This window comes from Aspergillus japonicus, assembly GCF_003184785.1.
Source record: "Aspergillus japonicus CBS 114.51 unplaced genomic scaffold BO86scaffold_8, whole genome shotgun sequence".
NCBI classification, from domain to species: domain Eukaryota; kingdom Fungi; phylum Ascomycota; class Eurotiomycetes; order Eurotiales; family Aspergillaceae; genus Aspergillus; species Aspergillus japonicus.
The window spans coordinates 464,022-489,481 of record NW_020291645.1 but is presented as its reverse complement, the minus strand read 5'-3'; the positions used below and the strand labels follow the sequence as shown (position 1 = coordinate 489,481).

Below are 25,460 nucleotides of genomic sequence, written 5' to 3'. Positions count from 1 at the left end.
GTCATCTAGGAAGAGAACGGAACATATGTCATTATGTCAGTCCTGTTTCCTGACAACAGGATCCCGATCCCGGTTCCCCTTGGAACCACCCAATCGGGGGAGCAGAACCGCAAGCAACAGAACAACAATGGCTAAAGCGAGGCTAAAAGTGACCGACGGAGACCCCCACCAGTGGCCCCGGGTCTGTACAGAGGTATCATGATGATGTTGATCATAAATTCATAAGCCAGCAGCACCGGTCTGGCCCTCGCCCTCCGGGGGGATAACACTGTGCAAGAACTTCTCGAGGTCCTCAATCTCGTCGGGATCGGCGGAGTGGCCCAGGTAACTAGGAAAACCGCGAGTGTGAGCGGGAAGGTCGCTGCGGGAACGCGAGGCCTCAAACGGGGAATACAGCACGTACGGGTAAGAGTGGAACTCGACCTTGGCCAGGTCGAGCTCCTTGAGCTTCTCGCTGGACTGCTTGCCGAAGTCGAAGCGCACCACCTCGTCCTCCTGGCCGTGCGCGAGGAAGAACGGGGTGCCCTGGTTCGGGAAGCCCTCCGGGATGTAGTTCTTGATGCGGTCGCTGAGGAGCAGGTAGCAGGACAGCCCGAACACGCCGCCCAGCTTCTCCTTGCTGGTCAGCCCCGCGAAGAGCGACATCGCGCCGCCCTGCGAGAACCCGCCCAGCACGATCCGCGACGCGCTGATCCCCTTGTCCATCTGCTCCTTGATCAGGGTGTTGAAGTACTCGCGCGAGCGGAGGATGCCCGGCTCGTCCTGGTTGCGGATGGCTTCTTCGAAGTCCAACTATAGATCAAGCACATCGGTTGTTAGGTACAGATCATCATTCCGAAGCCAAGAAAGTACATTGCGCGGCGATGGAAACTCACATCACGGCCGAGCTTGGTGATGTCGTACCAACCGGGCATCGTCATTCCGAAGTTCTAGCCCCCCAAAAGTGGCTCGGATTAGTCCATTGCGCTACTTATTCGGAAGGCATCGCGTAGTTTCATACCACGGTGATGGGGATCATCGGCGCGTTGGGGAAGATGAAGGCGACTTCGTCGAACACGCCGCGGCGGCGCCAGTTCTGGGCGAGTGCCATCCTGTGAAGATCGCCATGTTCAGTCTGACGTCATCTATTGTAGCCCGTCGCGTTTGTTTGGGCCCGTAGGCATTCAATCGTGAATGAAAACCAAGGGGGACATACCATCCGGCGCCACTGAATGCATTCACCAGAAGTTAGTTCAAGATCGGGATCCTCATTCAGTATAGGGAAGGGAGCCCTTACCTGTCGCCCAAACCATGGGCCATGATCACCGTAGCGGTGTGCTTCGTGAGCGCGGGAACGACGAAAGGAGCGCGAGAGGACATCTTGGTCTATTCTAGTCTTCGTCAACGGGAGAAACACAGAGAGTGACACTGGATCCAGTAAATGCAGAAAGATGCAGTGGCCCTGGATTTTGTCCCATTCCCCGCAATTCTGCCGCCAGACTCGCCGACTCACCGCCTCGGCTGTCCCACCCAACGGATCCAGAGAGAGGATCGTGGCCCCTGGTGCCTGAATCCACTCGCTAAATACTGGGTATAGCGACTCAAATTAGATGGTATTAGAATTAACGATACTTGATGTACTATATACTATGTGCAGGCCCTTTGCAGCTGCAGGCCGCAATACCTCAATAACAGCAAAAGAAATCCCCCTCCCATGACCCCCAATCTATTGTGCCGCAAGATGCACCAATTTCTCCACCGAGTCAATCATGCCCGAAACCAACTCCGGTTCCACAACACCCTGCTGCCATCCAAACGACAGAACCAAACAGCCGTCACCACCCGAGATCGCCGAGACTACAATCGCGGCGCCGGCAGCGTTGGGACTCTGCGAGAAGATGACCCGACCCATCTGGGGCTTCGAAGGGTCTGACTGGACCTCATCCGACGCACTCAAGACCCCGATATTCGAAAGCTCGATACTCTCGCCACGAGGCTTCCCGAGCTTCGACCGGAAGAACTCGGAAAACCCGGACACGTACTTGAGGAGGTTCACGCCGGTGTTCTTCCCCTTCATGCCGACCACGCGCTCGATCGTCTCCCGCGAGCGCTGCGCCTCCTTCCAGGGGAAGGTCTCCTCCGTGCCGGCGGCGGCAGGCAGGCTCTTGCGCCAATAACTCTCCCCGAAGTCCATCACCCAGACACCCAGCGACTTCTCCGGGATCGCCTGGGTGAGCCATTTGCGGACGGAGATGGCGCCCGTGAGCCGCAGCTTCGTGCACTGCGGCGGCAGGTGCGCGAACAGCGCCTGCGCCATGGCCGCCTGCACGGCCGCCGTGACCGTGGCGCCGTTCCGGCGACAGCTCTGGCGGAACGCCGCTGATACCGGTGCGGGGATGACGAGGTGGCGCGCTCGCGCCTCGAGCGGCGTGAAGACCGGCGCGCCCGTCCAGAGCCCGCGGTCCCGTCCCCCGAACTTCATCTTGATCGCCGCGCTCAGCAGGAACGGAAGGGAGATGCTGCAGGGATGCGCGGCCTCCAGGTTCGGCAGCAGCGGCGTGCCCACCGGCGTAGGCACGACCTGCTTCGCTTCCTCGCCGCCGGACGCCGCGCTGAGTGCCGACCCCGCGGTCGTCAACGCCTCGAGGAACGTCTCCTGGAAGATCTTCCCGGACGTGCCGTCGCCCAGGGCGTGGTGGAAGATATACGCGGCTGTGAACCGTCGCCGCGCCGATGCATTATCATCCTCGTCGTCCGTGAAGATCGCCAGGCGCCAATACGGCGCCCCCGGTGTCGTGAACCCCGTACTATGCTGCGTCTGAAGGTATTCGTCCAGCTCGGTGTCGGTTGCGTCCCCTTCGGGAAACCCCCGCAGACGCTTGTGGAAGCTCACCGGCTGCGCGAGGTCGATTTCCGGGAGGCGGACGAAGTATGCCTCATCCGACTCCTCGTTCACGGGAACCGCCGAGAGAACGGGGTGCTGGCCGATCAGAATCTCGCAGGCCTTGTACACATAGTCCCGGAGCGGAAGCGTGTAGGTCTCAGGTAGCGTGTATGTGGCGGTGACGCCGACATTGTAGTAGAACCCGAGCGGATGGCGGGCTATAGAGTACTTCTCCAAATATCCTAGAGGCCGTGGAGATCAGTGAAGGTTCACGGTGCTTTGGCCTCAAATCGGGGACACCACGAACTCACCTGCTGAACGTAATTTCTCGTAGTTATCCATTTTCGCGAATAATTGACCTAACAGCCACTAATCAGAAATCAAAACGAGAGAAAATACCCCAGATTCACGTGACAATCAAAGAACAATAGGGAGCAAGTCTGGGAAAAGTCGAGATTGTTTGACAACAAAACGGTTGAAGGCGATAAGATAAGGTGAACCACCTGGCAGGATCCCCGGAGCCAAACGGCTTTTATATCGGCTAGGCCCGAAATTCCGCGGTCGATGCCGTAACAGGAAAACTTTGCGACTTTCAGTTGCAACTGAGGTTTGCTGCTGCCTGCGATATATAGGGATCAAGTTATGGTATTAAGTGGCTGAGTACCAAGTCGAACTGATTTTCCGACAGTATTGGGGGTAATGAATTGATATATCTGCGCGGGTTTGGTTGATCAATGAACGAGGGGTTTGTTTGTTTGGCAACCCGAAGCACCGCGGGATTGCCTGGTTGGGCAAGTCACCTCTAAAGGTATGTGTATCCGAACTCAGGGCCGAAGGGTCCAGCCAAGGAAAAATTTCAATCAACCTGCAGAAGGACTTGGTTTTGGCTGTGAAGCTGGTCGAATACGCAGTAAAGCTGTTTCGGGTCCGATTTTGGCCCTGCATTCGCAGGTACTTGATCGTATGAATACTGCAATAAATTTGGCTATCCACAATGTGCTAAAGCGGATTGTTACTCCAGATTGCATTCGATATGGAGGCACGTACGAGAAGCTGAAAGCAAGCAAAGTGGCAAGGGACGAGGTGTCTCCTGCTGTCTGGTCACATGTCCATGTCCTTCATATTAAGGTGGTATCGAAAAGCATAGACAACTAAAATGAATATGTACAGGGTAGACACAATCGCAATATCAACAAGCGCTGTGTGGGAAATTATCGTCAGATCATGATCGTTCCTTCGAAAATGTCATTCGTTGGCTTTTTTCTTTATCATCTCGTTCTCTTTTTTGTCTCTCTCTCGCTCTCTCACGCACCCTCTCTCTCCATACCATCTGAGTAGTGCAGCATTCTTCCACAATCTAAGACATGGGCTTCGATGTGGCCCAAAAGTCCTCGCTCGTTTACAGAACAGCAAGACCGCCGACAACAGCGGCACCGAGCATTCCCCAAGCAGCGGTCTGCAGAGGAACCGCAGCACCAGTGGAGGTAGCAGTGCTGCTGGAGCCACTGGCGGAAGAGCTGCTGCTGCTGCCGCTGCTAGATGAAGAGCCGTCCTGGGCACCGCCGGTGGCGGTCGACTCGTTGGCATTGCGGTCAGCGGCGGCGCCGGTGAACTCGACAGCCTTGACGCCGGTGTTGTTCTTGCAGGTCGAAGGCTCGTCGTAGCTCACGGTCGAGGAGAACTGGATGTCGGCGCACTGGTTTTCCCAACTTGTTAGCAAAGCTTTCATGTATCGAACAGCCAGGATTGACATACAGCATAAAGACCTCCAGAAGGATCGCCGTTGCTCTGCACCTGAACGGTGGCGTTCATGCCATCCGTGATGTTGGTGCCGAGGATGGACTCATCGAAGGTGATGTGGGGCAGGCAGAAGGCACCCAGGCCCTCGATCTCGAAGGTCTTGTGCAGGGTGATGTTGAAGTTGGTGCCGGGGTCGGTGCCCAGGGCCAGGAGCACCTCGACGGCGGTCTGGGAGTGGCCCATGGACAGCGCGACGGGGAAGGAGCCGGCGGAAATGGAGACCTGGGTGCGGTTGCTGGACTGGGCCGCACTGCCGCAGGGGAAGTTCACCATATTGTCTTCGGTGCCATCGCGGCTCGTGGGGTACTCGAGTTCGAAGTGGGCAGCGGCCAGGGGGGCGAGAGCCGCCAGGGGGAGGATGGAGAACTTCATGGTGATCCTTGGGGTCCGGAAATTGAGGGGTGAGAGAGGTACAGAGGCACAGAGCTTACTTCAGAAGGATGGAGGAGAGGGGGAGAACTTTATATAAGACTAGGGCAGGTGGGAGTGCCAGAGAGTGGACTTGGACGGCGGATTCGGCGGAGGAGGAATGGGAGGAGCTCTGTCAGTTCGGTTCCGCCAAATTGATTAATGACCAAGACTGAAACTACTTAGTCTACAGGATCGAAGGGACCCATGGCTGCATCAATTGGGCCCTGAGTTTAGTTCCAACTGAGGAAAGGGTTTCGTTTGCCCGCAATCATCCACCATATTCATTTCAATTCAGTTCCGGGATGTTCAATTCTCCTTCTCCTGCAGGGTGTAAGTGGCAGCTCCCACTCAAGGCTGGAACGGGCCCCGGGAGACACTAGGCCAAATTGAGTTAAGAAATGTGCTCATTTCTTCTCAGGGCGCGGGCAAATCCGAGGCAGTTCCGAACCTGCCTGCCTTCGCTTGAGGCACACCCTCTTATCAGATAGAGCTATCAATCAGTTACAGTATTGACCAGAACGAAATCGAGTGGGTTCACTAATTTAGAAGAAGAAGAGTTGAATATCAGGAAGTCAATTAGCTTGCCCGCATTATCATATGGGAACAATTCTGCATCATGGATGGATAATGTACCGGACTTCCTTTTCCGTCGCTTGTGTACGAGGTAGAACCAAAGATTCTCGTGCGGAGTAACCATCAACCATGTCACTCGGGCACTCACCACCAAAAATGACAGATATCCCTCAGCTTGCATCGAACAATCGGCCCAAGTAGAAGACTAATCATAATACACTGATAATGGCGTCGATGAGTTTGTTCCAACGAATCTACTATATCTTAAATCCACCTACTCCCGCGAAGAAAGATGGCGCCATTCGCCTCGGTCTACTCGGAGCTTCCAACATAGCGTGAGGGAGCCTCTGGATCAGTAGTATTCAGTCCCTGCGTCTCCATTCTGACGGATATCTCTCTAGCCCCAACTCGGTCATAGTACCGGCCAAGTCCCATCCGGAGGTCATCATCGCAGCGGTTGCTGCCCGCGACTCAGACCGCGCGCAGCAGTACGCTAAGACACACGACATCCCCATCGTGCATAGCTCCTACCAAGGTCAAGCAAGACCCATCATCCGAGTGCCTGCCTCTGTCTCAACCGAGAGATTGGCATTACGAGAACAGAACAGGGCGGATCTAACACCTGCGCAGACCTGCTTGACGACCCCACCATCGACGCCGTTTACATCGCGCTCCCCAACTCCCACCACTACGAATGGGCCCTCCGCTCCCTGCAAGCAGGCAAGCACGTCCTCCTGGAGAAACCCTCATGCTCCAACGCCACCGAAGCCCGCAAGCTCTTCACCCACCCCCTCGCAACCGCCCCCAATGCCCCCGTTCTCCTCGAAGCCTTCCACCACCAATTCCACCCAGCGTGGCAAACCTTCCTCTCCCTGACCCGCCAAACCCCCTGGGGCCCCGGCACCGTCGTCGACACATCCTCGCAATTCTACCTGCCCAGGGGCTACATCGCGCGCGATGACATCCGCTTCCAGTACGCCCTGTCCGGCGGATGCCTAATGGACCTGGCGACATACCCGCTCTCCTGTGTGCGCCAAGCTCTGAACCTCTCGAACGAGCGCGAGGAGGACCTTGTGGTCGTGGAAGGCCATTACACCCCACCACGCCCGCTCAGCAGTTACGACTCCTCTCCGTTCCACGACGCGCCGCAGATCGATACCGCCATCGCCGCCACATACCAGACCGCCGATGGCCTCCAAACAGCCCACATCGCAGGCGATCTGGCATACACAGCGGCAGCAGCAGCAGCAGCAGCAGCAGCGACGCAAAACGGCGGCGGGTTTCTCTCCCTGCTACCGACCACATGGTCCCAATGCATCCCTTGGTTCGCATGGCCCAAGACCGAGGCCACCCTCGCCGCGATCCTGGTGGCCTCGCAGGGCGGCACGGAGACGCAGCACTTCGTGCAGCGGACCGTCACGATCTGGAACATGATCCTGCCGACGGTGTACCACCGCATCGACGTGCGCGACACGCATACCCTCTACCGCAAAGGGAGGCTGTCCAAGACGTGGGAGGAGGCGCAGTACCGCAAGGCGTATAATTGGCCCGCCGGGGATCACCGGGCGGAGACATATCAGGAGTGGTGGACGACGTGGCGGTGTCAGTTGGAGGAGTTTGTGAATCGGGTTAAAGGGAGGAAAGGGTCTGGGGTGTGGATTGACGGCGGGGAGAGTATTAGGCAGATGGAGGCGGTCGATAAGACGTACCGGCGGGTGGGGTTGGAACCTCGGCCGACGAGCGCGTTTGATGTTTGATGTTTTCTTTTCATTTGGATCGGGGTTAAATTGTTCTTTCGAATTACGAAGCAGTTATCTTGTGGAGATTTAATCCGACTCTTCAGTGTGTTTGATCTTTGCTCTCGTGAGTCTTGGTTAGCTTCGCATGGACTTCCCTAAATCGTACTGGGGTAAACAACGACGGTGGAATCTTGGCAGGATGCTTATTTCCGCGCCAATGGGATCCGGCCGATCGACTGGTGATCATGCCACTGCGGCTGTCTCCGGCCAACGCAAGCGACACTCGCCAGCTGCATGGAGGCCATCAACGCAAGTAACGTTCTATATTGAGGCTTACTGACCGATAGATAATTCATGGCCAATGATCATATGTATGTTTATACAGCATCCATGTCTATGTACAATCCACCCTCGACTCCCAACATTCCACCCATCCACACCACGGGACATCGAAAAGCACCAGCTATGCCCCAGATAAGCCCCTCCACAAGTAAGTATATCGTAAACGGTTCGTATCGAAAAGGTATCTAGAAAAAAAAAGACTCCCATGCTAATCCGCAATCAATGCAAAACACGTCGCCCAAACAGAAGCATCAGAACACAATGTAAGAAAGCCATTCAGTGATCATGTTCATTCCACTGAATATACCGACCCACCGCGAGCTCCCCAAGGAACGCGCCGGCCAAAACGGAGCAGAAGTAGCCCACGTTCATAGTCATGACGGCCAACATGCTGCAGCAATCAACCAAACCATTAGCATCCGGCCTCGGATGAAGGACAGCATGAAGAAGGGAATGGGGAGGGGGGCTAATACGTACAGGAGATAAGACACGCCCGTGATGACGAGGAAGATCAGCGCGCGGGGCAGATCCACGCTGAACCGCCAGGGGAGGGGCTCGCGCGCGGTGCGGCGCACGACGCGGACGCTCTCCTCGACGCCCTGGGCGGTGATGAGCGTGGCCCCCTTGGCGTCCGGGTCGGCGTCGATGCGGCCCGCCTCGGTGGACTTGCCGGCCACGACGATGTAGCGCCGCTGCAGGTGGGCGCTGAGCCACCGCTGCTCCATCAGCGCCTTGAAGGCCACCAGCAGCCGGCCGATGATGGCCAGCACGATCAGGAAGATGCACGTGCCGGCGTAGCGGCCGCTCGAGGTGGGCGTCCATTGCGCGGAGAAGAGGGGGGTGGTGTGGCTGTTGGTGAAGACCATGGTCATGGACATGGAGGAGGAGGAGGAGCTGGAATCCATGCTGCTCATGTCCATGATGGGCGCGGGGTTGGAGGGGTGGGTGGGTTTGGGTGGTGGTGGTGGTGGTGCGAGCGGTGGTCTCGGATATAAGAGATTAATTGCGGGATAGAGTGGTTTTTGTACAACGGGGGAGAGAGAGAGCTCAATGAATCAGGACAGCGGAGGATGTTGAAAGAAAGAGCACCAAGAAAGAGGAGAAGAAGAAGAAGAGGGAGAAGGAGGGCCGACCCGCGACGATATCTTAGCCATGGCGGGCCAGCAGTCAGTCGAGTTCTGGATCCTCCAAACCAGGCTGATGTTAAATTGAAGCGAAGGCGTTCATTCCGAGATTGAGCACATTTTGGCCCGACTCGGTTTGGCGCTTGAGCACATTTTAGAGGCAGGGAGCCAATCACCGGGCGCGGAATCGCCCGCCAGGCCGAAAGCAGCGGACAAACGGGCGGTGGAGGTGAGCAGATTATGACTACTTCAGTCCGTTTACACAGTGAGAAGATTATTATCAATTCCTGGCTATCATGTATCAAGACAGGTGGGGATGGCATGGCATGGCATGGCTTGTTCTACTCATGCGGAATGGTTCCATCCAGCCTTGTCGACCATAATTCCCCCCCCCACCCATGATTTGATTCCAATTTCCAACTCATCACTTGAACTTGCCCACTTACTCTTCTTACTTACATGTACTCCATGACGCTGCACACTCATGCGACATGAAACTTTGAATAGCCGACAATCTCCCCCCCCCCCTCTGTCAAGGTTGTGTGTGATGTGGTGCTGCTTCTGAACGAGATGCGTTGAATTTCTGGCCCTCTCTCTCCGTATATCGCCTGCCTTTCACCATCTTCCGCCGAGATAGTGTCCTTTCTTGTCCATCTATATTCAACAACCGCTAGTCACCGCCAAGATGGACATGGACATGTCAATGTCGGGCATGGGCCACATGTCCATGGGGGCTGGCGTGCCCGGTCTCTTCTATCTCCAGAAAATGTACTGGGTGGTCATAGGCAGTGCTATCGCCGCGGGTACTGTGGTGAACCTCCTCAACCGTTACCTCGCCTATCAAAGGTGAGTTAATCCTTTAATGCAGGCCGAATATTGCGGTGCTCACGTATGCAGACTTCGGGATACCTCCCTCACTCCGTCCAAACCCAAGTCACTGTTCTTCAACGCATATGCCACCCTCACAGCCATTGTCCGCGAGGCAAGCTATGCGACGCTACCTCCCGTATCGATCCGCAGCCATACCTTCCACTTTGCGCCTCTGGGGCCAGTGGCTGTTGTGTTGGCCAATCTGGTTGTCGTGCTTGTCTTCTGCTTCTACAAGCTGGACACTACGGATCAATGGAGCTGGGAGGACGTGGGCTACCGGACCGGATTCGTTGCCATCGCGCAGTTGCCCCTGATCTTCCTGCTAGCCGGGAGACAGAACCTCATAGGTGCCCTGGTAGGCATGAGCTATGAACGTCTGAACTGGTACCATCGATGGGTGGCTCGAACGCTATGGCTGACGGCCACGATCCACATGGCCTTCTGGTTCCGCGACTGGGGTCGCTACAACTATATCTCCTACGAAATCAAGAACTACCCATTGATTGCTCGAGGACTAGCCGCGTGGGTCATTTTGACCTGGATCGTGATCACCTCCGCCGCCCCGATCCGAAGATTCGGATATGAGTTCTTTGTCCTGCAACATCTGGTCACATTTGTTGGATTCATCGCGGCCGTCTGGCTGCATGCCCCGGCGGAGGTCAAGGTCTGGGTCTGGATTCCGATAGGGTTTCTCGTCTTCGATCGCGTGGCGCGCTATATCTGGGCCACATATATCAATCTGTCGATCTTCCACCGCTCGAATTCTCCAAGCCATGCCCTTTGGGCCAACAGGGCGACTTTCACCCCTCTACCGGGCAACGTCACGCGTGTCACAATTGAGAATCCCGGGGTCAGCTGGAAGCCAGGTCAACATGTCTTTCTCACATGCCATTCGATTGCTCCGCTCCAAAGCCACCCTTTCACCATCGCGTCGATCCCCGAGGACAACAAGCTCGAAGTCTTCGTCCGCGCTGAGAAAGGCGGAACCCGTCGGTTCTTCCGCTACGCGTCGAAGCGCCACCATATGCTCGGGACAGGAGAGACCGCGTCCACTAAACAGACGCGAACGGTCTTCCTTGAAGGCCCGTATGGCCAGATGAGGCCGCTGCAGCAATTCGACAGTGTAATCCTCCTGGCGGGCGGAATGGGCATAACCTATACCATCCCGTGCTTGCGAGACATTGTGGCCAAATGGAAGAAAGACTGCGCACAAGCTGGCGCTTCACCCAAGCACCTCGCGGCCACCAAGCGAATCCGATTCGTGTGGGTGATCAAATCACGCACCCAGCTCAGCTGGTTTGAAAGCCAGCTGCAGTCCGTCCTGGCCGACGCGGAAGAGTGCCAGCGTGGCAACGCCGACCTCATCCGCGAGATCGAGCTGAGCATCTACATCACCTGCGACGAGAAGCTGGAGCAGCCGACGCAAGCCACCCTGTGCGCACAGACGCCTTCCACCGCCGTGGCTCAGTCCCGGTCCTCCATGGAAACGACCGACGAGAAATACACCGAGAAGATCGTGGAAAAGGATGCTATCTCTATCAGCGACAGCGGGTGTCTACCCGGCGGAGGCTGCTGCTGCACGGCAGCCATCGAGGATGAAGATGTGATCACAAGCAAGTGTACCTGCTCGGGACACGCCGCGACGGCTGCACCGTCCGGCTCAGAGAAAGCGGCGGGCCAGCCGGTATCCCCGGATACGAAACCCGCACCCACCCGCCCCCTGACGGTTCTGTCTGGTCGGCCTCAGGTTCGCACTGTCATCCGCAAGGTCCTCGAGCGGGCGGAGGGGGAGAGCGCCGTGGTGGTCTGTGGGCCGCAGGGACTGTCGGACGACACGCGGCGCAGCGTGGTGTCGCTGAGCGACGAGCGCGCCGTGCACAAGGGGACCGGCGCCCAGGGGATATATCTGCATATAGAGCAATTTGGGTGGTAGAGCATTGGATGGTCAATGGCGATGATGTATATACGATAATGATAGATACCATGATTTTTGATACAGTGAGGTTCATTATACTCGGCACCCAGTGGGATTAAGAGGTGTAGCTCTAATAGCACTAGATATTCGCAAAACAATCTCCCAGAGCGTAACACCAAAATCTCCTTGTAACCGAACCGAACAAGACCAAACATATAAGAATCAACCCATGCAGAAGGCAAAAGCAACAGTCAAATGTATAAGAATCTATCACAACAATCGGGTGGTTAAGATGACTCAGTAACCGACCCATGACGTAATCAGTAACCCGCAACACCCGCATTCAGCTCACTGAGCTAACCGCCATCTCCCAATGCAGACCCCGACTCCAACCACCTGTGGGCACTGCATTACCTCCTACCCACCTACCTACCTACCTACCTACCTACCTACCTACCTACCTACCTACCTACAGGCTACATTTCACCACCACCACTAACCCAGCAACACCAATCCCACAACCCCAACCACAACCACTTCCACTACCGACAAAATGGTCTTCCGCTTCGTACGTCCTCAACCCTCCGCAGAGCCCCCAACCCCCAACCCTTCCCCCCTCCAAAACCCAACTAATAACAAGAACAGGCCAAAACCCTCGACCCCATCACCCTCTTCCACACGCCGAGCAACAGCGCCAGCAAAAACGCGTACAAGATCCTGCAGCGGGCGTCGACGCTGGCGCAATCGCCCGATGCGCCGGCGGGCGGCCGCGGCGAGTTCCAGCTGGAGGTGACGACGGCGGCGCCGACGACGGACCAGCTGCGCAACATCCTCGACTACGTCACCGGAAACCCGGCGGGGGCCGGGGCGCCGGACAAGGGGATGCGGTATGGCGTCGGGGAGGTGGTGCGCGGGGCCAAGGACGCGGAGGAGGCGGTGCGGCGGTTCAAGGCGGATCCCGAGGGGACGTTTGTGCGGCCGATTGTAGGTTCCCTTCTTACACCTTTTTTTTTTTTTTTTTTTTTTTTTTTTTTTTTTTTTTTTTTTTTTTTTTTTTTTTTGGGGGGTGGGGGGGGGGGGGGGGGGGGGAGAGGGAGGAATACGGGTTGGTACTCCGGGGTATGGGGTGTGCTAATTTTTCTTGTGTTCTAGACGGTCGATTGGACGAATGGTCAGGCGGTGATTGGGGATAATGAGTCGGAGATCTTGAAGATGGTGCAGCAACTTGGTGAGAATTAAGCACCCCAAAAAGGACGGCACTACGACAAGGCCCAAAAAGCTTCGGCAGACCGTTCGGCATGTATTTCTACGATACGCTGTATCATACACTTCTCCCCTCCAGTTCGCTGGCAAATACCCGTCCTGCCATGCTCCATGCCCATAGCCATTAAAATATCATGTCATACTCGCTCAATTGAACTCCGACCCGAGACCCAGCTCGTGCTAGAATGGACCCATGCAAAAGAAAACTAGAACATCGTGCCGAAGCTGCCGTCCGTGGCGATCGGCTTGCGCGGGGAACTGCGTCCCATGCCATCCATGGCAGGCTTGCGGTGTCTACTCACAGTTAGTAACGGCGTTTGGCAACCGAGGCAACACAAAACTCACCGGAATGTGAATCCTACAAACAGGCCCTTGCCCATCTTCTCGTCGCGTTCCGCCATCTCCTCCAGGGCCCGTTGCTTGTCATGGACTTCCTTGTACTTGGCCATGTCGGCCTCATTCGTGAAGTCGTCGAAGTATCCCGCGTCCGTCTCCGAATCCAGCTCGGGCACAAACGGCGCACGTTGCTCTCGCAAGCGACCGAAATCGACTTCGCTGAAGTAATCGTGGGAATGGATCTCCTGGATGTTCTTGAACCGCTGGTCCTTGGCAGCAACCAGCTTGGTGATCAGGTCCCATGTTCGACGCGATAGGAAGTAGTTGGGGTCTTCGTAGACGGGCTTGCGCAGCACCTTCTGCCAGTTCTTCAGGTTCTGCCAGGTCTCGTCCACCGTAGATCCCGCAAACGGCGGGTAACCCGCCAATGCTTCGAACAGCATGCACCCTAAGCTCCAGTAATCCACCGTAAAGTCATATTCCTCTCCCTTGAGCACTTCGGGCGCCATGTAATCCGGTGACCCGACAATAGACTTGGCATAGTTCACCTGCCGCTCACGAAGCGACCGATAACCTTGGCGACGCTCTGTCACCGTACGCTGTTCCATGGGACGTCCGAACGGCACCGGGGTGTTGCCCACCTCCTCCAGCTTCACACGCATGGATTCGATCTTGCCTGGGTTCAGCATTCCAGCTGCCAGGCCAAAGTCGGTCAACTTCACGTGACCGGTCGAATCAATCAGAAAGTTCTCGGGCTTCAAATCGCGGTGAATATATCCTAGTGCGTGGAGCGCATCGATGCAGCTGAACATTTCGGCGATGTAGAACCGAGCGTGGCGGTTGTGTAGCACCCCGGTATTGTTCAAGAGCGTGCGGAAATCACCACCCGGGACATATTCCATCGCCAAGTAAATTTGATCCTCATCCTGGAAAGCGTAGAGCAGCTTCACCAGCCATTCACTCTTGGCCGCTGTCAGGATATCACGCTCCGTGAGGATGTGGCGGATTTCATCCAGCTTGAAGAGTAACTTCTTGCTCATCACCTTCAATGCGCACACTTCCCGCGTGTCCTTCTTTTGTGCCAAGTAAACCTGTCCGTACCCTCCTTGTCCGACCTGGGTCAAGATTTGGAAATCATGCTGGCGAAGTCTGGTTCGGCGCTTGCGAAGGTGGGCCCGCTCCCGACCCAAGTATTTCATGAGTGCGGGTTCGTATTCCTCCATCGACGTCAGGGGTGGTTCCGGGTACGCGGCGCGAAACTGCGTGTAGCGATTCTGTCGATTGTGGACATAGCTCAGCAAATCGAAGTAATGATCAAGGAAATCTACGTAGTCAGTACGATGGGCGGAAACGCTTCGGATGCACAAGATTAATCGGGGAACCTACAAAGCTGGGTAACGTTCACAAGGCGCTTGACCCGGGGGTTCTGGAGCTTCTCTAGCTCCTCCGGCGTCAAACCCCGCATGGGAACCTGTCGCCGCTGGATGCTCTCCAGATCGCGGGTCTGGTATAGCTCATTTCTGGAGATCGCGGCGGCTGCAGGGTTCGGGCCCAAATCCTTAGCGAAACGCGTCGAGTTCGGAGGCGTGTTCTCTTTATTAGATCTGCGCGTAGGGCTGGCGGGCGGTTGTCGGATGACGCTCTCGTTGAAATCCTCCCCCGCCCGGGGCGGAGAGAACATGGGATGGTTGTAGTGGTTATTTGTGTTCTTCGCCGGCGAGGTGGGGTTCAGTTTCAGAGCTTTCTCAAACACATTAGGCAGGTCGATCGCGCCGGGCGGCAGGCGATTCTTGCTGGGGCTCCCTTGAGGGGTTTGAACGGGGCTGGTGAAGGCAGTGTTGGCGGGCGTCGAAGGACGATCCAGCAGTTCGTTGCCGGCACGTGTATGAAGGAGGGGTGGCGGATGTGGGAGGCGGAAACCGGATCGGTCACTTGTGTCAATATTGAGAGCCATGATGGGCGCAAGAGCAGAAGCTCAGGGACGGGCACAGCGGGCGCAATTAGCAATCGCGTGGTCCTTGGGTGCCCGATGTGTGACTCCGCCGACCGGGACAGCTGGTGACAAAAAGTAACCCGGGGTTTTAGGAGAATTCTCAACCACACAAGGGGAAATAGACGCAAGTCAAGTCACGGCCAGAAGAGCGCTAGAAGAGGGGAGAGAGATTGAGAAAAGGGAAAAAGCAAAAAAAGCCCAGTTGAAGGAGCAACGTAGCGCCACGAGATCGGACAATTTGAATCGCCCGTGTTGGGTACGAAGGGAGAGAGCAGAAATGATCAGTCAATTGGATGAAATGATAATAGAGCTTCTTATTGTAGGCCTTGTGTTTTGGGCTAACTGGGGCGAGCTGAGACTGCGCGCAAAGCTAGTGAGGGTCGAGAAGAGGAGGATGAGAAGAAAAAGAGGAAGAGAGGAAGAGAGGAAGGAGGAAGGGAGCGCTGAGGTTGTAGAAGAAGTCAAGTAGCTTAAGGCGCCCCGATGATGATGCCTTCTTTTTTTTCCCCCTTGGTCAAAGTGGCAGTAGCCAGCAACCAGAGCTCTTAAGAGTAAAGAGCAACAGTGGCAGCAATGGCAGTAATGGCAGCAAAAGCAGCAAAAGCAGCAGTTCCCCGCCTGTAGACAGTTAGTTGAGCCAGCCACATCCATCTAGTACCACCATCCAGTCCACCACCTGCCTTGTCTAGACTATTATTGTGGACTCTTCAAGGTTCCAAACTTCCAGTTCTCTTGGCCTTTTCCCTCTCTTTCGCTCTCTCCTCCTCCTCTCCTTCTTCGGCTTCTTCTTCCACCTCTTCTCCCATTCGAGTCCCTGCCCTTTCCTCCACCCCGTGGCTGTCAGCCAACGAGAATCCTCCGATGCGTTGCAGTACCCCTCGAGGAGCTGACCGTTGCCGGGTCAACTCCCTTGTTCCGATCTTCATTGGCATTGCTATATTGCACAGCAATCTAAATCTTGTTCCTGGCTAATTGATTGGGGGGATCGTGAGGCTGAGGAGGAAACCCGAGCAGGTACCAGATCCATGATCCTAGTTCTGTTGACTTTCAGCTGGCATTTCAATGGGTCAATTGCTATCTAGCCCGATCGGCCGCGATCCATGGGTCCGATCGGATGGTGACAGGATAAAGTGGATGGGAGAATGGGACTGATAGGCTCCCCTTACTGAGTGAAAGTGCTTGACAATCCGATTGTTGACAATAGGGACGATACGAATCACAACATAGAGAGAAGGAGGAGAGAGTCAAGAGAATAAGGTAGACTAATCATCCATTGCCATCCGAGAATGCGATGAGCCCGAGCGCTACCGTTTCTCTCTCTGTATCTCCACTCCACAATATCGGTGCCTGTCTATCCCACTCCCCACACCTCTTCCCCTGCGAGGGGTACAGATGACTGCTACCGGCTGTGCACGAGGTCTCCCCGGCAATCATCACTACGTACGACTACGATACCGGAATGAATCCCAGTCCGATCCCAGATGTTTCAGTGACTTGAATGCGCTCAGTATGCTGATTTCTATTTCCATACCAGCTAATCAAACCCAGATGCCTGTTCTTATCCTCGTCATTCCTTTGCCTTGTTTTATTTTCCTGGGTTGATTGATCTTTGGGCAACGGCCGTCAACAAACTTGGAAAGGTGCGAGGGCAAATGGGGCCCATCCCCTCCGATGAACCATGGATCGAGATGTGACCCATTTATCGACGGGACAAAAGCCCAACCTCTTCTCTTCCGCTCGTTTTTTTCGCTCTTATCATCATTTGGTCTAGGCTGAAATCTTTCAGCCCTCACGTCCTTTGATCCAGCAAGGAAGGCCAAGGCATCAGAAATGACATCATCAGCAACAACCTCTCCCCTCTTCTTCCTTTCTTTCACCCCAGCTCCTTCACAAAACGCCCTTGGCCCGTTGACCCGTCTACCATTCCAATTGCAGTTAGTGACTTTTGCTATCTTTCTCTTGAATCGTTCGGTCGGCAATGAGGAGGGTGGGCAACGAGAGGAGAAAACTCGGCACTTACGTAGAAAGCCAGCCCATAGGAGGGAGTGGTGAAGGTGATCTTGGCACCCTTGGGGAATTGGAAGACATCGCCGGGCTTAGCCGTGACCTTCTGCCCGGTTTCGTCGGAGATTTCGTACTCCCCCTCGAGGATAATCTTCATCTCATCGTAGGAGTACTCATAAGTCAGCGGCGTTCCCTTCTCCAGGCGGTAGAAGCCGGCCGACATGGGTTTCTCCGGGTTGTAATCGTCCCTGCAGGTTGTTGTTTCATCCGGTTAGCAACCAGCCAGGAAAAGCAACCGAGCAACCACCAGCACCCTTGCATGAAAAAGAGATGAGATGAGGACTGTGCGCCCACCTGCATCACTCGCAAAAGGCAAATCCAGATTTATTCCTCTCACACAAGAACGCAACAACACAGCAAAAACAAAGGAAAGGAAAACATACGATGAATCCACGTCCCCCAGGAAGGCATTCTCATTCGCGATGAGAGGAGGCTTGAACGTCGACTGCGCCTGCTGGTGGTATCTGAACGCGACGGGCATCTTTGCAAGACTGATTAGTCTGTGGTATTTTTCTGAATGTGAAACACCTAGGTAGGTAGAATAAGTAAAGCGAGGATCGACGGAATAAGTCCTGTAGATCTGAATACTTCGAATATGAATTAACGGTATCAGGGGATGCTGCTGCTCTCTTATATACAAGCAAACCACCCAAGTGATTGATGCCTTCGCGACATCCCGACTATCATCGCAATCATTCCGATCCAAGTGTAATGATAATCAGATCTCAATTCTTTTGCCCTTCTGAGGGAAAACAGACAGGCATCCACCATGGCGCACGGATCTACCTTCTACAGTAGGAGATTCACGATGGTCCCTCGATCTCCCAAATGAGGGGTAGAGGGCTCTCATTGCTGGGATGAGGGGGTACAGGACGGTACCAATTTCGCGGCGAGTTAGTGCTTTTGGTTTGGTGGTGCGTTCTATTGACCTGGATGGGAGATAATAGCCAGGTCACTGGAGCTGGGGGTTGCAGGATTGAAAGAAAGAAAAGGGGAGATAGTGTAGGAGAAAGACTAGAGGGCTAGAGGGGCAGGACCTTTGCTTGTGGAATTGATAGAGAGCTGAAACTGGAGATGGGAAACTTTTGCCTGGACGGGTTAGTACTTCCGCTGCTTGTCAGGTGGAGGAGGAGGAGGTCTAGTGAGTGAGTGAGTGAGTGAGTGAGTGAGTGAGTGAGTGGGTTAGTGAAGTGGGCATGGCATGCATGGGCGATAAACCGGACCGTGGACCCCTCACTCGTTATCTACTTTCTATCTAATCATCTCAGTCTGGGTCGGATACCTTAGCCTCCTGATTACTGCCAGGTAGGGAAGGTCACGGACAGCATTATACTGTACTCCGTACACTGGACGTATTAGGTCTGGCTTTGGTGGTGACCACTGAGTTATGTCAAGCGAACTCATCAGTATGTTGGTGAAGGTAAACCAGATGAGTGGTGGGGTGGATGCACTGCAGCGAAGAGACAGACAGCACCGGGACACTCCAAGAGAGAGCATTATCCACCCTTTGTGGCCCGTGCATGCCAGTCTACCATACAGCGAGGATCATAATCCAGTACAGCAAAGCGTACCTTAGTCCTAAGCACCCTGTGCAGACGTAGGAAGAGAAGGCCCAAGCAAGTAACCAAACAACCAAGTGAAAAGCGAGAGAAAGAGGCCATTCGGTCCCTTCTTACTCCTGCGGCTATGCTAGCCACTGTATTCTACTCCCCAAGCCAGCCCATTTTCCCACACACCTGTTCTCCTGCTACCACCACCGCTCTCAAACATTTTCGACCTTTCCCCAAAGCAACTCCTACTTCTCATGCACCTCTGCCGTCATCCAACACCACTCCCCTTCTCTCTCCCTCTCCCTCTCGCACCATCATCATCCGAATCAGCCCATCAGAAGTCAAATCTCCCCCTGGTGTCCCCCGCTCCTCAATAACAGGTTGAGAACTACTATTCCCCGGACGTCGAAGATCACAGGGAGAAGAAGTCCGCGGTTGTCGGAGTCCCACCTTCAGACCAGAGTGTATTAAATAGTGTTCTATTCACCCGCTCGATCTGGCCATTACTACCTCTTCCGTCTCTCCCTCCGCCCCCTTTGCCTCTATTCAGTCTTCTGTAGCTGATGCAAGAGAGACGATTTACCAACACTCACTCCCGAAACTATCGAAGGCAACAACAGCCCAAGCAACAACGATCGAAATCTCCATCGCCCCGCAAGGACCGTGACAAGTTCCGAGCGACCCCGCCCCATGCAGATTGTGACCGTCCTCTGTACCCTCCCCGTGCAGTCATCATCCAGCGAGAGCACCAAGGCGGCACACGCTCTAAGCACTCAAGCAAATCTTCCCACCGGTACGGTATATCTGAAGTAGACAGTTGTATTCGATCAGCCGTCCACTGTCCACTGCGCCAACCGCCGATCGAGATACTTGAGGGTCCGATAGCAACATACTTTCATACTCCTAGCGATCCGGTCACCGTTTCTCCGTACAGCGTCACTCCCTTTCAGGCATCAGCCCTGTCCTACGCGCCAAAAAGAAAAATCGTGCCAAAGTCCCTCGCAACAACTACGAAAGAGACCCAACTCCCCATTGCAGCAATAGTCCTTGGGAATTTGCCTTCAAGGCCGTATAGAATGTGATTGCTTCGCTCAACCATACACAAAAGCCCAAAAGCTCTGGAACGCCATGCTAATCACTCCCGTCCAGATCTGTAAAGTCCAGCCAATTTTGATTTTGAGGATGAGCTATACCTTCAAGAAGTCACAACCCCACTGCGTGGTGCTCGCCGCACATTCCGCAGACCCCAAAGAGATCGCTCCACAGCCCCGCGCAACAATGGCTACAGTGGCCATGACGAGCGAACTAGAGCCATACCTGGCCTCCCTCCGGTCGTACCTGACCCAGAGCGGGCCTCCACACCAGGCTGAAGCGGATTCCGAAGACAGTGCGACCGACACTCCTCGACCTCCTGAGCGCCGGTCGGTGCAACGCGAGCAGGCAAGCTCGAAAGGAGGGAGAGACACCAGTCGTGCTGGCCCACGGAGATCAACGGTGGAGGACCCACCGTGTTCAATCTGCTGATAATGAAGATCGCTCTTCGAGTTGAAAGTTACCCCAAAAACACTGTACATATGAGCCGATGTCCGTCGCAAGGTTATGAACGAGAGGTTTTTCTCGGGTGCACGACCCAAAAACACGGAAACCAGAAGAAATGCAAAGAAAATATCTTACCTTCCCAACCCCATTCCTGCATCACGTTCACCCAATGCAAATTTCCACGAACAGTCTTCTCGAATTCGATATTTTCTAGCGGAGAGATTGCTGAAGTTCGTCGCGGCTTCCCCGCAAAGCCCTTAGAAGGTACCCGATCGGCCATACTCGATCTCCTCCAAGGCTCAGCGTAGCTGCTGGTGAAGCCACGCTCACCTAACCCACGGCTTACGTGTGTTGTTTTGTCAATTTCAAGCCTTTTCGTGGGTAGATGATCGGACTGCTCAAGCCCCGCGGCATCGCGGCGATCCCAAACTTCTCGGACAATCTCGATGCAACGATCAATAGACCCAAGCATGAGGCGTGATTGAATTGCTAGCCATCGATTGAGCACCCATTGGCGATCCTCCTCTTGTTCTGCTTCACACCCAGCCGCCAGAAGAGGAAACATTTGGATAATAGTGGTACGGGAGCTGGGGGGAACTGTGGCGAGCAGCATCAAGACACGCTTGGACAGGTCCGATGCTGGCTCGGAGGGCATTTCAGGAACGGCTTGGTGAAGGTACAGGAGTGTCGCCCAGCGGTAAGCGTGTGCGGTTTGAATACTATGCTGTACCTCCGATGTTGGGTCATCTGGGGGTTCGAAGCAGCTGGGGGGCTCCCATTGCTCAACCAAGGTTTTCAGTTCTATGGCCTGCGAGACAATAGAGAGGGAGTTGGACTCGGTTCGGCGAACTCGCTGGATTAGGCGCGCAACTTGGTGGATCAAGGGGAAAAGGGTTGTCGCGCAACCCATTAGAGGGTCGATCTCGTGCACCGCATCCTTGGGCAACTGGAAAGCAGAGGTATCTACCTCCTGATCCCCGGATTCTTCCCGGGATGTCAGGCGAGAAATCACATCCATGTATAGCCAGGTGTTATACAGAAACCGAATTCTATCCAGGTCACTGCCGCACATCCCGCTTTGAAGACCAAATCCTACAACCTGTGACACCAACGCCTTGGCTCCCCGCAAGTGCTGAATACATGTGCGCGTATGCTGATCCCATGTCTCCGCGAATGCCAGCGCGAGACTCGTGGCCAAGGCTGCATCTGCTCTCATATTCTGTATGTCGTGTACCATGTAGGTGATGCTCTGCCGCATATGATCCATCCCATGAACCCTGAGGCTGGGAATCTCCTTGCTGGAGTGAAACGCTGCTAAAGAAAATACAGCATGATATAGCGCTGGAGTCTCCTTGGCTAGAGGCCAGATTAGTGTCCGCCATGGGTTCTCGTGGGCACCGTCCTTCACAGACAGAATCCCACATGTGAATCTGTCGAACTGCAACACCAGCATTTCGGGACTGACTATGCTGAAAGCCGGCTCTGAGAGGATCTTCGGGGTAACATTGGTATTCTTGGATTGCGCAGGATTGATGCACTCTGTGCTGTTCAAGAAAGTCGACCCCAAAGGTAGTTCTGACTTCCTTATAATCTCCTCGATGTCATCGTTTTCGACCTCCATCAAGGCCTCAAAGCTAAAACTGTGGTGCCTTTCCGGGCTGTCGTGTTGGGACACACCACATAGGGTGGGTCTGGGTTGCATACCTGCATTGGACATTGATACATCGGATATATATGAGGATGGTTCCAACGGTGGGATCTCGGTTAGTGATGGGGCCAGGATGCCTTCATTTAGGCTTGCTATATCTAGCGGGCCTATGAGATTATTCGTAGGGACAAATAGATGTTGCTTTGGTACTGCATCCACTTCTGCACGCTCTGGAGTCGGCTCATCCCCTTTCGAAAAGCCAAGCGTGAGTGCAGACCTTCCACTCCGTGGTGAGAATAGAGGCAAAGAATTAGACAGGGTCCTCGACCATCCCTCAGTGGACTGTGAGTCCGGAGACGTAGAAAAGTCAAGGCTAGACTTCCGACCCGGGGGTGATGAGTTGGCTTTGGGGCATGCATGTCAGCAAAGTACAAAACCAACGATTTTAAATAAAGTAGGGATACCTTTTTTGCTTTTCGTCGACACGTTCTTACAGCCAATGTTAGTCTCTTCGAAAGGGCGCCATTTGAAATCTTTCTTGTATCCTCCACACTCCACCTTCCGTTTCTTACATTGAAGGCATGTCGGCTTGGATTCGTCACATTTCAATCGTTTTGCCTTGCAGGTAATGCAGCCTGGGTCATAGAAATGACAAGAACGTCAGCGCACTGCGCACCCTGAGAACGTCCGTGCCGCCTTCTCTCTGATGCTGTAGTTCCACTCCAGGAACAACTCTGTTCCCATCTGTCGACTCATAGGGTACTAGGAATGAATGGTACCGTACCGTTACGGCTTTTTGACTGCTTCGGTTTGTTAGGATCCCTGGAGGCACCAGGTTGGCCCGAGGTAGGCCTTTGAGAGGAAGAAGGAGGCTTAGAAGTCCCTTCTGTTGATGGAGGCGAAGGTTGAATGTCTAAGATAGCAGACGGGGAAGGGATCTTAATGTGTTCCATGCCCGAATTATACCTGATGATGACATGGACTCCGCCAGGTTCAACGTGGTAGTATTTGATGGAGAGGAGAGAGAAGGCTAGAAGTGTGGTTGTTTATCCGGGCAGGAAGGATAATGCCGCGGAGTATAATCTAGGCGGGCGAAGGAGCAAGAAATCACGATCTGCTCGATCCGGGTTGTGAACGAGATAAGGCTCTTTAGAAGAGCCAGATGGCAGAATAAGCAGCGGAGATAGGAAAGGTGTGGGTGGATGATAGATAACTCAGTGCCCCAACAAGGCCCCGGACAGTGAGGAGAAAGCGCCATGAGGGTGATAAGAGTCGCACTAGAGCAGCAGGTTGCGGAGACAGCTGGTGCGAGTTGTACAACGCGGATTCGTCGGTTTAAGGCAGGAGCTCAGACAAAAGCCGGGTTTGCATTGGAGCCAGAACAATTGGAGCTGGAAATTGTTCATTTCCTGCATTATTCGATGATGATAGATGGAGGGGGAGGGGGCGGAGGCAAACAACAATCCATTCCCATAATCGACATCCCCCACAACCTCCGTCCGTCCCAACCATCGATCCACCAATCTTTCTCAAGCGGGCAGTCCAAAGACAACGGAATGGAATATAGCTACCCCGGTAATCTCATTGCAGGGAGATGCAGGCCAGCGCGCAAGAAGGTCACAGTCGTCGGCAGGAAATTGAGGGGGTGCCACACGAAGAGCGGGTTGGAGAAACGAGAGGAATCGGCGAGGTTCGACTGGTCACGACTACCCGGAATGGTGGGAGGAGATCCCCGTGACCATCCCGCCTCGGTACTTTCTGTACAGCTGCAGTCGATTGCATTACCCTGCCCTCTTTCAATCACTCACTAGACTACGGAGTAGGTTCTATGCAAATCCGCATTAATCTTCAATCTAATGTCTCTCGCAATCTGACAATGCATACGACAAGCAGCGTAGCTACCGCAGCTTCCGCGGAGTGGAGTAAGTCAACCAGAACAAAGAACTGATATCAACACTTTATCCCTTGCTACTATGTACTGTACTGTACGTTTCATTCCCCTTCGACGGTCGGACACCTGCTTAGGTTGGACAAAGGAAAAGTCTAGCCAGCAGTAGTCCTCGAAAGTTCTGACCCCAATCCTCGGCGCAAAGCCATATGTGAGGGGGTCACTGATCACACATGGCTTGGGAAGGTATGTGGTCAGTCGACCGGACCGTCAAATAATTCTCCACGAGTTCAAATGCCATGCCTTGATTCTAAACCTTCACTGCAGGGTCATCGCATGATGAACGATGTTGGACAGTCCTTTCAGCTTCGGAAAGACCCACTGGCCTGGGATGGACATGGGCCACCGAGATATCTACCAACTTCGTGTTTGTTGCACTGTTTGTGGCAGAATTTAGACTTCTGCCCAAGCAACGATCGTTAGCGACCTAGATCATCCTGGTCGCTCATAGCCTTCGCAGTAGTCTGTGACATCAGGTGTGACAATTAAGCTTTCTATGCCATCGAGGTTGTTAGCGGATGAACGGAGTGTATGCAGTGCTGGTTACCTGAGAGATATCGAGCGAGCACTTGCAGCAGAAATGGTGTATCCTGGACCCATGCTTGAACATAAGGCTGAGTTCATGACTGTGTCTCGAACGAAGATGACACATGACGTATGTTTCAACTTCAAAGGAGGGACCGTCGTCGAGAGGAGAGGCGAACGCTTGATGTCGCCTCTGCCGCGCGCTCATTATCGTCGGGCTTCGGTTGGTTCTTGGACCCCCATACGGGAGCGGAGTGGAGATCGTAAGGTAGGCGATCAACGAGGGGTCCGATAAGTTCTCCGCACGCTATCAGAGAAGCTGGCAGGAAGATGATGCAAGCGTTCTAGTCCGAATTCTCTGAAACAACCTCTAGTGCACAGAGATAATAGAAGGTCAATACCTGAAGACTTGTTACTCGAATATTGTAATTAGCATTATATGATGCTATGAGAGTAGTGGGCGTTGCCAAGCAGACTACATCTGATTCTCCGACATCGCTTGCCAGGTGGGGTTTCAGACATACAATGCTTACGGACTGGTTACCCACCCTGGCGACAGGACCAAAGCCTTACTTAAGTCGCATGGAATATAAAGGCTGTCGCAATCCTTGCGGGCCGTTGCCACTTGATTCTCAGATTTTAGTATTTGAAATCCCGCGACGTTGATTGCGACGGGTGTGGGGAGGATAGCAAACATGCTGAGGGAGCAACGTGACTACATTGTAGCTCAATCTCTTCGTATGAGTAGCCCACTCGTGATCTCCGTCATCACTTACCAGTCTCAGTACTGACGAAGAATTTGTTCTGGAGTCGATGGGGGCTTCTCATAAACTACTCTTGGTTCAGTCTATGGTGTGTAGAATTCATAAAACTTGTGCCCAGCAAGTGGACAGACTTTCTGAGCTACCTGTTCCAATTTGTTCCATCATACAGGCCTACCGTAAGTTTTAGGCATGA

At 54.2% G+C, this 25,460-nt stretch overlaps 12 protein-coding genes across 12 annotated transcripts; 5 read left to right on the top strand and 7 right to left on the bottom strand.

Moving 5' to 3' along the window:
• Nucleotides 1-18: 18 nt before the first annotated feature.
• On the bottom strand, nt 19-1,411 carry BO86DRAFT_386770 (palmitoyl-(protein) hydrolase). The gene is made up of 6 exons (XM_025671424.1): nt 1,277-1,411; nt 1,196-1,207; nt 1,001-1,091; nt 876-929; nt 404-792; nt 19-328 (listed from the first exon to the last, which is right to left on the bottom strand). Exons 1-6 carry the CDS (start codon nt 1,357-1,359, stop codon nt 220-222), a joined length of 738 nt encoding a protein of 245 aa, XP_025530604.1. The 5' UTR covers nt 1,360-1,411; the 3' UTR covers nt 19-219.
• Nucleotides 1,412-1,594: 183 nt separating this feature from the next.
• BO86DRAFT_356320 (uncharacterized protein) lies at nt 1,595-3,524 on the bottom strand. Its single transcript, XM_025669665.1, has 2 exons — nt 3,175-3,524; nt 1,595-3,105 (listed from the first exon to the last, which is right to left on the bottom strand). The coding sequence occupies exons 1-2, from the start codon at nt 3,203-3,205 to the stop codon at nt 1,706-1,708; spliced, it is 1,431 nt and encodes a 476-aa protein (XP_025530603.1). The 5' UTR covers nt 3,206-3,524; the 3' UTR covers nt 1,595-1,705.
• A 521-nt stretch (nt 3,525-4,045) lies between these two features.
• Nucleotides 4,046-5,276, bottom strand: BO86DRAFT_446213 (putative GPI anchored protein). Its single transcript, XM_025676502.1, has 2 exons — nt 4,619-5,276; nt 4,046-4,559 (listed from the first exon to the last, which is right to left on the bottom strand). Exons 1-2 carry the CDS (start codon nt 5,033-5,035, stop codon nt 4,263-4,265), a joined length of 714 nt encoding a protein of 237 aa, XP_025530602.1. The 5' UTR covers nt 5,036-5,276; the 3' UTR covers nt 4,046-4,262.
• Nucleotides 5,277-5,734: 458 nt separating this feature from the next.
• Nucleotides 5,735-7,437, top strand: BO86DRAFT_332882 (Gfo/Idh/MocA family protein). Its single transcript, XM_025668796.1, has 3 exons — nt 5,735-5,982; nt 6,049-6,182; nt 6,278-7,437. The coding sequence occupies exons 1-3, from the start codon at nt 5,873-5,875 to the stop codon at nt 7,402-7,404; spliced, it is 1,371 nt and encodes a 456-aa protein (XP_025530601.1). The 5' UTR covers nt 5,735-5,872; the 3' UTR covers nt 7,405-7,437.
• A 306-nt stretch (nt 7,438-7,743) lies between these two features.
• On the bottom strand, nt 7,744-8,928 carry BO86DRAFT_356312 (copper transporter family protein). The gene is made up of 2 exons (XM_025669664.1): nt 8,206-8,928; nt 7,744-8,119 (listed from the first exon to the last, which is right to left on the bottom strand). The coding sequence occupies exons 1-2, from the start codon at nt 8,646-8,648 to the stop codon at nt 8,005-8,007; spliced, it is 558 nt and encodes a 185-aa protein (XP_025530600.1). The 5' UTR covers nt 8,649-8,928; the 3' UTR covers nt 7,744-8,004.
• Nucleotides 8,929-9,212: 284 nt separating this feature from the next.
• Nucleotides 9,213-11,719, top strand: BO86DRAFT_454211 (ferric reductase family protein). Its single transcript, XM_025677044.1, has 2 exons — nt 9,213-9,698; nt 9,750-11,719. The coding sequence occupies exons 1-2, from the start codon at nt 9,538-9,540 to the stop codon at nt 11,653-11,655; spliced, it is 2,067 nt and encodes a 688-aa protein (XP_025530599.1). The 5' UTR covers nt 9,213-9,537; the 3' UTR covers nt 11,656-11,719.
• Nucleotides 11,720-12,018: 299 nt separating this feature from the next.
• On the top strand, nt 12,019-13,093 carry BO86DRAFT_386764 (uncharacterized protein). The gene is made up of 3 exons (XM_025671423.1): nt 12,019-12,205; nt 12,283-12,621; nt 12,790-13,093. Exons 1-3 carry the CDS (start codon nt 12,191-12,193, stop codon nt 12,874-12,876), a joined length of 441 nt encoding a protein of 146 aa, XP_025530598.1. The 5' UTR covers nt 12,019-12,190; the 3' UTR covers nt 12,877-13,093.
• Nucleotides 13,094-13,241: 148 nt separating this feature from the next.
• Nucleotides 13,242-15,190, bottom strand: BO86DRAFT_396952 (serine/threonine-protein kinase; the record flags this gene model as incomplete). Its single annotated transcript, XM_025673454.1, has 2 exons — nt 13,242-14,560; nt 14,623-15,190. The coding sequence occupies 2 exons, from the start codon at nt 15,188-15,190 to the stop codon at nt 13,242-13,244; spliced, it is 1,887 nt and encodes a 628-aa protein (XP_025530597.1).
• Nucleotides 15,191-16,736: 1,546 nt separating this feature from the next.
• BO86DRAFT_386763 (cupin domain-containing protein) lies at nt 16,737-17,884 on the bottom strand. Its single transcript, XM_025671422.1, has 3 exons — nt 17,677-17,884; nt 17,250-17,481; nt 16,737-17,146 (listed from the first exon to the last, which is right to left on the bottom strand). The coding sequence occupies exons 1-3, from the start codon at nt 17,772-17,774 to the stop codon at nt 17,117-17,119; spliced, it is 360 nt and encodes a 119-aa protein (XP_025530596.1). The 5' UTR covers nt 17,775-17,884; the 3' UTR covers nt 16,737-17,116.
• A 2,087-nt stretch (nt 17,885-19,971) lies between these two features.
• BO86DRAFT_396950 (uncharacterized protein) lies at nt 19,972-20,367 on the top strand (the record flags this gene model as incomplete). Its single annotated transcript, XM_025673453.1, has 1 exon — nt 19,972-20,367. The coding sequence occupies one exon, from the start codon at nt 19,972-19,974 to the stop codon at nt 20,365-20,367; it is 396 nt and encodes a 131-aa protein (XP_025530595.1).
• Nucleotides 20,303-22,986, bottom strand: BO86DRAFT_356298 (Zn(II)2Cys6 transcription factor; the record flags this gene model as incomplete). Its single annotated transcript, XM_025669663.1, has 4 exons — nt 20,303-20,409; nt 20,518-22,434; nt 22,495-22,665; nt 22,815-22,986. 4 exons carry the CDS (start codon nt 22,981-22,983, stop codon nt 20,396-20,398), a joined length of 2,271 nt encoding a protein of 756 aa, XP_025530594.1. The 3' UTR covers nt 20,303-20,395.
• Nucleotides 22,987-23,134: 148 nt separating this feature from the next.
• BO86DRAFT_228745 (uncharacterized protein) lies at nt 23,135-24,173 on the top strand. The gene has a single exon (XM_025666986.1). It carries the CDS (start codon nt 23,287-23,289, stop codon nt 23,839-23,841), a length of 555 nt encoding a protein of 184 aa, XP_025530593.1. The 5' UTR covers nt 23,135-23,286; the 3' UTR covers nt 23,842-24,173.
• The last annotated feature ends 1,287 nt before the right edge of the window (nt 24,174-25,460 follow it).